At 35.9% G+C, this 14,809-nt stretch overlaps 1 protein-coding gene across 1 annotated transcript in view; it reads right to left on the bottom strand.

The window, feature by feature from the left end:
* The window catches only part of CFAP47 (cilia and flagella associated protein 47), a 338,064-nt gene that overhangs the window by 203,463 nt on the left and 119,792 nt on the right, over nucleotides 1–14,809 (bottom strand). The window contains exons 38-40 of the mRNA XM_026846341.1: nucleotides 12,065–12,215; nucleotides 11,052–11,140; nucleotides 8,359–8,445 (exon numbers count right to left, since the gene is read on the bottom strand). Of these exons, the coding sequence (XP_026702142.1) occupies nucleotides 8,359–8,445; nucleotides 11,052–11,140; nucleotides 12,065–12,215 (327 nt within the window). The remainder of the gene's footprint in view (nucleotides 1–8,358; nucleotides 8,446–11,051; nucleotides 11,141–12,064; nucleotides 12,216–14,809) is intronic.

The following is a 14,809-nucleotide window of genomic DNA, read 5'->3' on the forward strand; positions in this document are numbered from 1 at the left end:
TTCTCTAAAAAATTCCTTAGGATTTATTTTTTTTTTTCCCCTCACAAGAATTCTTATACGAAAAACCCACTTGAAAGTAACTTTTGTAATGTTTCTACTCAAAGAATAAATATCAACATAATTTTCCACAATTTTCTGTACAAAGGCTAATTTTACTCTTGGCTCTTCAACTATTTGGAGAATTTATACCACACAGCGAGGAATTAGGGATGTAAAATCCCCATGTTAATATGTAGTTCATGATCTTGCTAAGAAGCATCAAATCTCATAAGAGAAGCTCTTCAAGCAATTTCCACTAAAAATAATTCTTTTCTTGTTTCAGTTAATTTAGTTCACGTAAAAGGTTTATTTCCACAAGGTTGTAGCCCTGAAAAGAAGGGATGAGAAAGCTAAGGAACAGAAAAGCTTGTCCCTCTGTACCTCTTTTACACCAAGGCTACAGGAATCATCTATATTCACTAACAGTGCAATTAATCATTCACAAAGAATCTAATGTAATCAAGGATTCGTCTGACAAAGCAGTGAAGGGGATGAATCTTAACCTAAATACCTTAAACCTGTTCATTACAATATTGCTTTTCAAGTGTATTTGAAAAGAACAAATATACTTGAAAAAACAAATTGCAAAAAAATTTTTGCTTATTCCATCCCCCCAAAGCAACTTGTGCTTCTTACCATATTTCCTTGATATGATTTTATATCTTTTTCTATCCTTCTTCACAAGTAATTTCTACCAGTGTTGACAAGAGTTAAGACTGTGCAGTTACATTTATGGAAGGAGAGTTTTGTTTAATTTACAACAAGCACAGAGCTCATAGTTGCTGAAAACTATACTATAATGAATCTCAAAAAATTACTGCAAGTTTCAGCTCTAGACTCAGGTTTAATATTATCCACACATAAAAGTCATTCTCCCCTAGCAGTAAAATTTGATGAACCAGCTTATAGCAAACAATTATTACATACAGCATTTGATAGCTATTGGGTCTCTCTTAAAATAAATAGTTAATCTTTCTAGGCTAAGAAAAAATCACAACCTTAAATAAATGGACTTGTAAAATTCTCAGAATATGTTACCCTAGAGATTCATTTTAATACCTTTACTCAAAGGCCATTTTTCAGAAAGGAAAATGATCTCTGATGTATGCAAGTACAACATTCTATTTATTCCGTACTTAGAAATAAGTATCTCAAATAAAAATAAAAAACTACAAATTTTATTTAAAATGTCATTACTTTCAATGCTTTATCTTCGAATCAGTATGCCAAGTCAGGATTGCAAAAACAGACTACAGAAGAAGAATCACCGTAAAAATAACAAATTGCTCAAAAGCTGCATGAAAACATAATAAGCATATTACATGGAAATACATTACACATTGAGAACATACGAAGTATAACACATTTCTTCACTGGAGTGAACTGTACATTGAATAAGTCCTATGTTCAGAATTGGATGACAGAGAAACTCCTTGCACTAATTTGATATGGTACTGACATATGTGTCTATAATAATTTCTCACCCAATGAACAAAGTACCTGCAAATAAATTAAGGGAAAGGGAAATAAAACTGTGTTGTGGAAGATACAAACACTGTGTCTGATTCTTCCATAACAAAAATAGCATCTCATTCAATAATAAAAACAGAAGGAATATAGTGAAGATCAGGAAGGTATAAGAAGCATGGTTATACTCACAGTCTGGCTCAATACATCCCTTTTCAATACACAAAGAAATAAGGAAATGGATTAGGCAGAATAGCTTAAAGCTGACATAAAATATGTCTACACAGTTTGCTGCACCTGGGTTGGGCAAATCCCCAGTATCAATAAAGACTGGGGGATGAATGAGTTGAGAGCAGCCCTGTGGAGGAGGACTTGGGGATATTGGTGAATGAAAAATTAGATATGAGCTGGCAATGTCCGCTCACAGCCCAGAAACCCAGTCATATCCTGGGCTGCACAAAAACAAGTATGACTAGCAGGTCGATGGAGGTGATTCTCCCCCTCTACGCTGCACTGGAGAGACCCCACCTGTAGTACTGTGTCCAGCCCTGAGGCCCCCAGCACAAGACAGACATGGACCTGTTGGACTGGGTCCAGAGGAGGCCACAAAAATGGTCAGAGGGCTGGAACACCTCTCCTATGAAGAAAGGCTGAGAGACCTGGGGTTGTTCAGCCTGGATAAGAGAAGGCTCCAGGAAGACCCTACTGTGTCCTGGCAATACTTAAAGCAGGGACATGAGAAAGAGACTCTTTAGTAGGGCCTGTAGTGAGAGGGCAAAGAGTAACAGTTTTAAACTAAAAGAGGGTAGAACTAGATTAGATATAAAGAAGAAATTCTTTATGATGAGGGTGGTGAGACACTGTAACAGGTTTCCCAGAGAAGTTGTGGCATCATTGGAAGTGTTCAAGGTTGAGTGAGGCTTTGAACAACCTGATCCAGTGGCAGATGTCCCTGCCTGTGGCATTTGAAACTACATGACCTTTAAAGGTTTCTTCCAACCAAAACAATTCTATGATTCTGTGGTATTAAGTCCACAGTAGTGTCCTATCACAACTTACACACCAATCATGCTACTCCATATTAACACTGATGTCTACTGTATGAAAAATGTCACTGAAGAACCCAAGACAAGCTCAAGCATCAAGTTTATGCATGTGCTCTGTCAGCTCAATGGCAAAGGATCAGTGGTCTACTTGTGAGATTAAGCACATGATATCACATGGTGGCTCAGGTCTCCAAGTCTGATAACTCAAGTATTAGACATGATTCAGTTTAACTGGGAGAATGGTGTCCAAGCAACTTACACTATCTGCCTCTTATTTGTTTTAGGGTTGGTGGGGTATTTTTGCTAACACAACTTGTCCCTTCCAAAGCAAGGTTATTTTACTATGCATTAAATGAACAAGAAGTTCTACAAGAGTAAGTTACAGATGAAGGTTGGGTTAGGCACATCTCAATTGCTTGGTACAAATACCTGGTTGAGACAGAGAAAATGGCAGGTGAGAATACTTCCAATTCATTCTTGCTATGGTTTAGTGAAACCTGTTCAACCTTGTACTACAAATTAGACTCATGGAATCATAGAACAGTTTGGACTGGAAAGGACCTTAAAGATCCTCTAGTTCCAACTCACTTTCATACTTGTGCACCCGTAAAATACAGTTTAGTAGCTATCATCTCTGAGTTGTCAACTACCTCATCCTACATAGTACCACAAAGAGGCTTGCCATATTATCAAGTATGCAAAAAATCAAGATCAAAAGCACAATCATCTATGGAGTCAACATAGGTAGTATGCATACATCATCATGTTAACATAGCCAAACATGTGCAATGGTGTGCCTTTACTTTTCAGTCCAGAGTCCAGACAAGCCAGTAACTGTTCTCCATCCAATAAATTCTAAGAAAAGGAGAATTGCTTTCTGTATTTGGAGTAGAATTTACTAGATTATCTTTTTAGTCACTTCCAGTTCCATATTTTATATGTTAGTGAGTTAAAAAGAAAAATAAAGTGACAAGCACCACGGGGAAATCTTGAGCGCACAGAGCAGCGACTTCATCAATGAACTTTAGAAGACAGAAGCAAGCAAACATTTTATTAGAGAGAGAAAGGATAGAAGGAACTGCTTACTAATGCACTGAAAATACTGAAACATTTGAACACAAAACTCACATCTAAGATATTTGCCAGTTTCCATACTCTCTGGAACAGTTTGTGATCTCAGAACAAAGACTGGGATAGAAAGTAAAACAGGAGCTACCCAAAAGAGGTAGTATGGCTTATATTATAATAGATCAATTTCTAACATAGCAAATATTAGTCAGAATTGTGATGACTGCTGATAGCATATTTCTAAACCTATTTTCTAAAACAATTGGTGTTAATGCTGTATCTCATAAGCTCTAGTACACAGAGACACAATGGAGACTTTTCTAAATCTTCATTTTTACTTTATCCTATCTGTAAGTAAATACAGGTATTCTGTATAATGTAACTCATTTCTTGACATGAAACTGCTTAGAACAAAAAGTGTAGGAACAAAATTCAGAAAATTAAACATATTTTAAATTCCTGGCATTATCTCTGGTAAAAAAAAAGTAAATAATTTAACATTAAGAAGCTATATACAATATTTTGCAAAGCTCCGTTTCAAATTCATTAATTGTTCTTTTGTTTTAGAAATAGTTTTTCTTGATGTAAAAATATTTATTCACATTCACAGCTTTTTTTTGCAAATCGATCTGTGCATCACGAGCCATCCTTACGGCTCATGGACACTGTAATGCATATTCTGAACTTCTTAGTCATGGTCTTAGAATAGGACTATTAGTGAGTCATAAGTACACCTTTACCACTTCCTAGTTTCACGGAAGGAAATCCATGATGGAAAAGCTAGCAATTAAATGTAACCTTAAATTGTTATTGTCATCCAATACTTTTTTTTAATGGACAACAGTCTAAACACCAACATGCTTGAAAACTACTTATGGGTAGTTTTAGATTAGAATTGCTGGGCCATGTGGTCTGCACTTCTCCACCTGGTTCTCCTCCCACAGGGAGCAGACCATGCTGGCACACAGGTGTAGACCTAGGACAATAACTGAAGTGTCAAGGGCTAGAAAAGCACAGAAAAGTGCATAACTTGAAACAAATCACATAGTACATGTATCACAGTATACTTAAAAGAAAAGCTATATCAACTGGATGAAAGAAAAAATACTATTTTTCTCACTAAATATTATTCAGCTCCCCATGGACAAAGAGGTCTTGCCTGCAACCACTGAGTAACACCCTGCCTCAGACATGGGCTACTGTTAGATTTTTTGGTTTAGACAGCACTGTGTGCCATTAAGGATATAATTAATCTGGGCTCTAGCTTCAGAGTGAGATATCTTTCCAGTCACAGCATGATGAGTCCATGTCACAGTGACCAAAGGGGTTGGTCTCCTCTTTGGTAAGAATGACACCATTTTGGGTGCCTGTGACACTACCAGAGGGGAAATGTGGTAGGTATGAGGGTTACCTGGAAGTGACAGGTAACAGTGTTACAGTGAGGTTTAAAGTGGTGTATCTGATAAATCTGGGGGCACTGTAGGAGGACGCAGAAGGAAGTATGAGACTGAAAGACCTACCTGGACCTGCACAGATGATTAAATTGTTAGGATTGAAGCATGAAAATTACATGAATCATGTAGACACTATTACTTAAGAGTATAAGCACTGATTTGACAGTAGTTTTAATGCTGACAGAGCGCTTAGAGCAATGGGGCCCTATTTTGTAGAAGGCGTTTTCTGGATTTATCAAAAGAATTAAAATCATTTCAGGCACAATCTTCTTACTGATCAGTTATGAATTGTACACATGGTAATTTTTTCACACAAATTTCAGAAGTTTGTTATGTTGCATTCAAGAAAAAAAAAATCTTAAAAAGAGCAGCTAAGTGGCTTCTATTATCACATACAACAAAAACATCTAAAACTATAGCAAATCAATACTGGAGATTTCTAAAGACTTAAGATGCCCTCAAATCAATTTCAGTAAGAGTCCTGCATGTGCCACTTTTTGGTCTGATTTATTTCCTAAGGACAAATTAATACAGAATTATTAATACAGAATTAATATGCAGGATGATGAAAAATCCTTTCTATTTCAACAGCTTCTGATACATCCAAATATAATATACTAGCAAAATCTGTAGACATTGATGGAGTTACCAGAGTGGCTCTATTATTTTTTTTTGTTTCTTTGTTACGGGCCTTGGATAGTAGTTTTAGAAAATCACTGCTTTGTCCTAAAAGAATTTTTAATATGCTATACAGTTTTCCAGTTTATTTCTTCTCTTGCTTAAATTGAAGATGGAGCCCTTTACTGGCATATGCTAATAGAATTTGAGTTCTAAATGGTATCTCTCTCTCCCCTCAGAGTTGATAGCATAGGAGATATGAAAATTGATTCTTTATTATATCACATTTTGAATTACATTCAGAGAAAAACAAACTTATTTTTGGCAAAAAATATGAACAGAAGTAACATCTAATCAAATCAGTCTAACATTTGTTTAGTAGGCTGAGAGTCTGAGGATCTTATGAGAGTAACTGGTAGTTACAACCAGACTCTCTTTTTCTGATGTGCATTACATGAAATAGGCATGGTAATTTCCCCTTGGATACAGGCCTTGCTAAATATATCTGTAGGTTTTGTGTGAAAATCATTGTGCTGTTGTTGGCTGAACATTTCAAAACCAACAATCACTAATCACTGGAGGTTCATCTATTGTAGCAAACCTAAGTGTAGTTTATCTGTAAGTGCATAGAGCCATAGACTCTGGCAATCAGCGCAGCCCACAGAACACAAATGAGGGACAGAATGGCATTGAAAGCATCTATCTAAAGTGCCTAGGTAACAGTGTCTGGTGGCTATAGTATTCTTTCTTGATAGTATTTCTGGGCTGGAGTATTTCCCACATGTATTGTGAGAGGGCTGCTGGTAGTGTATTTTCAAAGCTAAATCCTGCCTCTGTGAGAAGAAACATGATTGGTTACACTTTGGTCATCTTTCCTGTAAGCTGACTTCTTAGTTCTGTTGAGATATTTTTAGCTACAATTCTATTCCAACTGATGATTATAAATACTGCTCTATGAATAAATAATTATAAAACATGGTTGAAGTGACATAAGCCTAGAAATGGATCTCTCAAAATAAATTGCCCAGTATGTGAACGCAAAATGTATCATCAAAAAGACTCAGAAATAACACTTTCAATCTCTGATTGAAAAATAGTTATTAAACTGTCATTATTAAAACAATGTGCAATTCTTAATATCTGGCAAGTTCCAAATGTTGCTTTAGATATTTGTGGTAGCTCTTTCTCTATGCTGGGCCACTTCTAGAGTGCCACAAACTTTAGTTCTCAAAGCTTTTTGCTTCTCTCTTTGTCCTTAAACCTTGACTATCAGTGATTCTGATTTACATCTCACCTCTTCAATGCCTGCAAAGATTTCTGCCTGTTCATCTAAGCTTAATGGTATTTATTTCATTGTCTAAAGACAGTGAAGACAAAAATACCTTCTTTCAGACTATAAGTCTTAAGCATAGATTTTTCTTTATCTCTCCTTGACTCCCATTCCAATTTCTCTCTGGTTTTTATTTGTTGTAATTTTATTATCTTTACCATGCTTACTTTGAACTATCCTTCTCCTTCCAGATTTCCTATGTTAGAAAACCTCTCCAGGGTCATCTAAGTAATAATGTATAAGCACAAAATTATATTAACTTATATCAATATATCTGCACTAATAACTCCTTATTCTATTCTTTCATCTCCAGGAGACTACTGAACCTGCAACATTTTACACTTCAGCACAATTAGAATTCCATAGACTGCCTATATATAAATAAAAATTTGACCTTCCTGTTGCACCTTAAAATACCCGTACTTTCTTCATTCCAAGAATCAGAACTAATCCTGTTGCAGTGAACTGGAATTAGTTTTCAGCATTTCAGTCACCTAAGTCACCACAGTTGCCCCTATCTCCGCATCAATCTCCTTTTAATCCTAGTTTCTGTAACACTTTTCCAAACAGCACATTACACATATTTTTAGTTTTTGCACTGTCCTGCTTTCAGCTGGGATAGTTAATTTTTCTTCTTAGTAACTAGAATAGTGCTGTGTGTGGATTCAGTATAGGTTTTGGTATGAGAAGAATGCTGATAACACCCTAATGTTTTGAGTTGTTGCTACAAGATCAAGGACTCTCCAAGTCCTGCTCGAGCACGGGTGTACAAGAAGCGGGGAGAGAGCAGAGCCAGAGCACTGGACGCAAATTGGCCAATGGAATATTCCACATCTGTAATGCCAAGCTTAGTATATAAAGGAGGGTTGACCAGGAAGGAGGGGGTTCTCTCTTGCTTCTGGGATTGCAATTGCAGGACCTTGGTATTTTGGGATCGCTAGGCAGTAACAGGCTGCACATTACCCCTTTGTACTTTCTATTATTTTTATTGTTTAATTTTATTTCAATTATCAAACTGTTTTCATCTCAACCTATGAGCCTCCTTTTACCCCTCAAATTCTCTCCCTCATTCCCCAAGGCGGAGGGAGGGTGAGTGAACAGCTGCATGGTGTTTTGCTGCCAGATGGTTTCAAACCACAGCATGCACCATAATTTATCTTTTCTCCACAGTTACCTGTAATGTGTTTTTAAAATGTTTCATAATGCTACAGTATTTCTATGTCCTAACCTACAATTCTCTACAACAGGTATGCATACATCTGTACATAAAGATGTAATACTATTCAAATTGTGTAATTCAATAGATTACAATTAACAATAACCATTTAAAACTTACCTGGACGTTTGCTCTTCCTTTTCTTGCCTGGCTTGATATACTTGCTCTGGCTGCATTAAGTAACTTGTGGACTCCAATAAAATGACCCTAGAGTACGTCAAGTACACATAATCATCAAGCTTTTAACTTGCTGAATGAAGACAAAATTCAGTTTATTTATACCTTTTAAATGAAGGTGTGGTTAAGAAGCCTATTATTTTCAATTTGAGATACTTTAAAAGTACTGAAAAAATGTTTAAACTTTTAAAAAAATACTTATTTACTAATTTATTAATTCTTTTTTATTTAATAACTTAAAACATTTTGCATAATTTGGGCCATGTAATTTTAAAAGCTCATGTAAGCATGCAAAATCATGAGACACTTATTCAAGGGTTATTGGGAAATACTGTAAACTACTACCTCATCAATACTGTAGGCTGATTTCTAAAAATAGGGATGGTCCACAGCCATGCTCTGACATGCAGATAAATTTTCATTTTTCTCAAAAAAATTTAAAAAATAAATGCCCATTTCAGTATTAAGACAAATTATATACAAATTTTAATTGGAAATAATTTTCTATAATACAATTATAATTTGATCTGTACTAAATTATGTTCTTGAATAATCAATTCATTTACATTTGAAGGAAAAAAAAGCTCAGTTAATTTTATTTTGGCTTTGTAAATAATGAATATATTACAATAAAGTAAATTCTGATTTCCCTGACAAATCATACGCAGCTGCTTCACTTTCGTTTTTCCTAGAATATTCTGATCTTCTTTCCTTTTGTGTACATTACATTGTGCTCATATTATTTCCATTCTAGGTACTGGATAATCTATTGATCTACTACTGGTCATTAGTCAATAATTAATTTTTGGTATCACCATATAACTTCTGTTACATGGCACCAGGACACATAATTCATTCATTTTAAACTACACTTCCGGATTTTCTCTGCACTCTCAGACAACAGTAACAGAAGGAAGATTAGAGAGTACATAGTAAACATACAGAAGTCAATGTCAACTAGCTTAGCACTAGCTGTGGATCTGAATTCAAACTTTTCAATAGAGTTATGATAATTTACATCAGCATTAGTTGATTCTCTGCCCAAGCGTTGAATCTGCCATTTAATAATGACCATTATTTATTACAGTATTTTATATTATAGAAATACTTTCCTAATCTTGGGAAAGAAATAGCTGGAGTACTTCACGAAGTAATGTAATGGATGATTTTAAAATTATTCAACTGTTTTTTGTTAATGAAGCACCAACATGCAATAATCTTTAAAATATGTATCTATGCATAAGTATTAAAAGCTAGAAACTATAAAAAACACGTTTTCTGGGTTTTATATTTATATTATTTAGTTGATAGAATGGGTAACATCTAATAAATGGCCAAATACTAGGCAAGGATTCGTTTAGACTGCATTATTTACAGCTTTTGGAAATATCTGACATTTGATATATATTTAACAAGAGTTCAAGGAGACACCCAGAATTTTTAATTTGTCCTTAAATTGTACCATATTATACACCTAGTTTCAAGATTTTCAGCCCAGTTTCCTGTAAAAGAGATATTACCTGGGTATCACAAGTGCATTTCCTAACATTATTTGCAACTAAACAATGCACCCCTTGATGTAACACTTCAAAACTCTTCAAAACACTGATGGAACACTGTTCAAAACACTGGAAACGTGATTCAAAGAATCTTTTATTTTAGATTACTGCTTCAAATGTTGCCCAAATTGGTAATTACTTCAAGTAGCTGTCAAGTAGCTTTTGAATTATACACATAAAACTAAATTAATTCATCACCTTTATCTATACTTTCCAAGAGAGTTATCCACATCATAGAACTCATTACAGGCAGCCTCACTGACCACCTCAAGGACTTTAAAAAAAGACAGAAACTAAACAAACTGCTATGATTCCCACATATGAGGCTTACACCAGAGCACATTGCTGCAGCAGTGAAAATGACAGTATTACAGGTGTCTATACCAATCCCATTCTAAAGGGCAAAGAGAACTTTAATTGGCAGCTTATGCAACATGTATAGTAAACAGATAGTAAAACAAGTTAAAAATGTTATGGAAGATGGTTCTTGTAAATAAATGAATGACTTGAACAAATGCTTAGCTCTATAGACAAAATTTGGAGTCAGATCATATAAACAGATTTTAAAGGGGCACAGCACTATTTCTTTTGTATTAAGGAAAACCACATTTAACAGCAGTTGTTACATCTATGACGAATACAAATGAAAAAATAGATTAACTGATAGTGACGCGAGCCCCAAGGCAAAAGCATAACTCTTCTTTTGCATGCTTAATAATTTAGACAGCAAGACAAAACAGATTGGGGGAAAAAATAACCAACTATTAATTAACATGGTTTGTTTCTCTTTGGTGTTCTGCTGGACCTCAGCCAAACACAAAAATACAAGCAAGGTTCATGAACTCCATTTGATTAAAGCTCTAGCTTTATTGCTTACACTGAGATGGATTTCAATTAAGGCTTATTTATCTTCTTTATTCATTATGATATTTTCCACTCCATAGTGCTTGTAACAATTTTGGTAATGTAAATCCCTATAATTTAATCTCAGGGTTTTACATTTTTAAGAAAAAAATATGGAAAAGAGTTGATAAAATAGCATGATCATTAAAGTTTTGTCTTTACATCATTGTTTACCTGAATATGCCATGAGTTCTGAAGGGATTAGTAACATTTAGGATAACTTTCTTCAGCTCATAACATGGGGATTTGCATTTTAATATATCCTAAAAGATAACAAAAATTTGTATCAGTATGAAAAAGTTGCAAAACTACATTCATGTATAATACATAAACAAACAGGAAAATATTACAAAGAGGAATAGAACCACATGTTTGACTATTGGTGACTACAGAATTTAAATGCTAGGCTTTGTTGCCAGCAAAGAACATTTAAAACCTAATTCTTTTTAAACATGCTTTAAACTTCACCATATTTTAACTGCTCTTCTAAATGATAGCACAAAGCCAAGAATTAAGCTATCATCTTTTTTCCTCCCTATCTTTACATGTCCTCTATTTTTTTCTCTTGCCCCAGCCTTCCTTTCTAACATCAGTGCCTATTGCTACGGTATAAAGAGATTCATGTGAAAAAAGAAGAGAATTGCATAAACACCATCTAACTATAGAAAAGGATCTATCCAGATCTGCTCAATGAATACTTGATAACAAATGCTGGAACACATGCTTATCTCTGTTCTGACTATTTCTGGGATATATCTTAAATCTACAGACTAAAGTTAAAAAGCACAAATAAACCTAGCAACATCTAACAAAAGTTTGCTGTCCAACTACATCTGACAACTGAAATCACTGGGCTTTTCCAAAAGCATTCATATGCTGAAAGCATGCTTTTCCAAAAGCATTCATATGCTGAAAGGGCTCCAGATTTATTTCCAGAGCAATTGGTGCAAAATATTTACATTTATTCAACATCTAAGTGTGATTTATATCCTTAGGTATCTTAGATACTCCTCTAGGCTTTTCTCTGCATATACATAGGCTAATATTGGAAACCTGAAAATTCATAGGTCAAAGGCTAATGCTGATGGTAACACATTTTTATTTTACCTCAGTTCACTTTTGTTTAATACAATGTACACAAGAATACTATTTTTGTGTCACAATTAATCACACACACATAAACTTACAGCAGGCTCAATATGGTTGACTTCAGACTTCAGAGAGAATGTCAGTGTGGCACCAGGTATTCCACCCACACTCTTTGAGACCAGTAGCAACACTGCTTCAGCGGGGCGCAGAAAACGACTAGTGAATTCAACATTTATACTTGTTTTTCTCCTAGGAAAAATAATAAGAATAGGCACAAAATTGTGCCTCAGAAATTACTCAGAAATGTCATTTGAGGAGCACATTTTAGATTCTTTTAAAGGGAAGGGGAATGGAAAAGCATGTTGGGTTTGTGTATGTCAGATTTTTGGTATTGGGGGAGGGGCTACAAGGGTGGCTTCTGTAAGAAGCCTCTAGAAACTCCCCTGGTTCCAAGTTAAACCCAGCTCTGGCTAAGGCCGAGCCAATTACCAATGGTGGTTGCGTCTCTGTGATAACATATTTCAGAGGGGAACCTGAGAGGAGGAGTTCTAGCCATGAGTGAAATACCTACGCAAACACCGAGGTCAGTGGAAGAAAGGAGAGGAGGGGGGAAGGTGTGCCAGAGCAGAGACTCCCCTGCAGCCCATGGTGAGAGGGCAGGCTGTGCCCCTGCACCCACTGATGCACACAGTGGAGCAGATGCCCACCTGCAGCCTGTGGAGGACCCCACGCCAGAGCAGGTGACTGTGCCCAAAGGAGGCTGGGACTCTGCCAGGAAGCCTGTGCTGGAGCAGTTTGCTGCTGGGAGGACTGCAGCCCACAGCAAGGACCCACACTGGAGTAGCTCATAAAGACTTGCAGCTTTTGGGAAGGACTCACATGGGAGAAGTTCACAGAGGACTGTCTCCCATGAGAGGGGCCCCACACTAGAGCAGGGGAGGAGTGTGAGGAGTCCTCCCCCTGAGGAGAAAGGAGTGCTACTGGTGCAGAGCAGGTAGAGAAACTGGGATCAAAGCTGAGCCTGGGAAGGGGAGAGGGGTGGGGGAAGGTGTTTTTAAGATGTAGTTGTATTTCTCACTCTCCTACTCTGATTGGCAAATTAAGTGGTAGTGGTGGTGTTCAAATTACGTTGATGTTCTTTCTTCCCCAAAGGAGTCTCTCTTTTGCTATGACCATAATGGGTGAGTCATCCCTCCATGTCCTTATCTCTGTCCTTGAGCCTTCTATTTTCTCCTCCCCATCCCCAAGGGGGAAGGAGTAAGCAAGTGGCTTTGTGGTGCTCAGCTGTCCTCTGAGCTTAAACCACAACAAAAAGGGAAGTAATTTGTTTCTTCTGAAATATTTTGTTGCAGTTCAATATTCTGCCTAAGAGCACCTTTACACATTCTAATTAAAGAACTATATATAGAGAAAAATGTCTATATTTTATATATATGTAGCTTAATTTTTCTTCCCACACAGACTAGCACAGGAAGTTCTCTTTCCTTATAGTATTACCATAAATTAACAATTTATTTCATGCTTCCCTATTTGAATAAGTTTTTGTGAGTTAAACAATCACACAATCTGTTATGCATGTTGAGGCAGATGAAGATATTCTCTTTGAAGATTGAGAAAGAAATGAGTAAAAAAACCCCTTCAGAATAATTAGTAAAACTGAATAATTAAGAGGTGGAAAAACAAAGTTCTCTATAAAAGCAACAACTCAAGTCTGATGGGAAACTGAAGAAGGGGAGACCACATGGAAAGAGAGTTGAGACTAGGTAAGAGTTAAGTTTAGACTTGATTTGCACTAGTTCTGCAACTAAGTAAGATCGATAATAAAAGTTTAGGTGTGAAGTTTGCACTTAGACAATCTCAAAATTACTCTCTGGTTTTGAATCTAATGTCTTAAGATGCCATGAAGGTTAGAAAAAATATAATGTGTAGGATTGTTCTAAAAACGAGAGAACAGTAAAATCTAAACATATTATGTCTTTCTATACATATGACCACAGCAGAGCAGAGCGAGCTTTCTTTAAACAGAAAAATACCTAAATTTTTTGGAATTGCGAGTATCTCAAAATACATACTAAAAAGTCAGCTGATTTGTTTATACTTTCATTGTAATGCCATTCTATGAAGTTAAAGAAATTTTAAAATTTATCCCCCAACAAACTGTATGAAAGAGATGGCAGAAAGAAAATAACCTATAGTAAAATCTTGAAATATCTCACTTTACTCAAGCTGATATTACTTAAATAATGCTTCAAAGGAGTTCTTAAAATATAGGAAATTGTTACACTTATAAACTTCAGCTTTAATAGTTGTCTTTCTGGAAGAGATAGATACTGAAGTCAAAAGGAAGCCTCTCCCCAACCCAGATTAGCCTTCACAATTGAACAATTAATAGGAACTATGCAGCCTGCCAGAAAAGAATTAAAATAAAGGGCAGAGGAAAATTATGTGCGATTTAGTGGTCTTCTGCCAACTGGGGATTCTAAATCAGAGGCAATCAACTAACATTGGTATGTGAAATATGTCTACTATGTATTGTATGTATATATAATTACACTAGTAAGTGGTTAACTAGAGGACTTGCAATAGCTATCTGCATGCCATGTCTTCAATGGAATCATGTTAATTTACTTTTGGTTCACAGCTTCCACAATAACAGTTATTTTTTCAAGGGTACTCAATGCAATACATCTCTTCATGTAAATTGAGCAATCACAATGACGACAGAAGTTCTATAAAACTTATGTTGATGGGAGTAGTGGCAGAATTTGTCCCTGGATGACAGCTGCTGTCAAGGAAACTTTCTGGAAGGACCTGTACCTCCTTCTTATGATAGAATGGGGGGG

This window comes from Athene cunicularia (assembly GCF_003259725.1).
Source record: "Athene cunicularia isolate RWA chromosome 1 unlocalized genomic scaffold, athCun1 chr1_part1, whole genome shotgun sequence".
In the NCBI taxonomy this organism is placed as follows: Eukaryota; Metazoa; Chordata; class Aves; order Strigiformes; family Strigidae; genus Athene; species Athene cunicularia.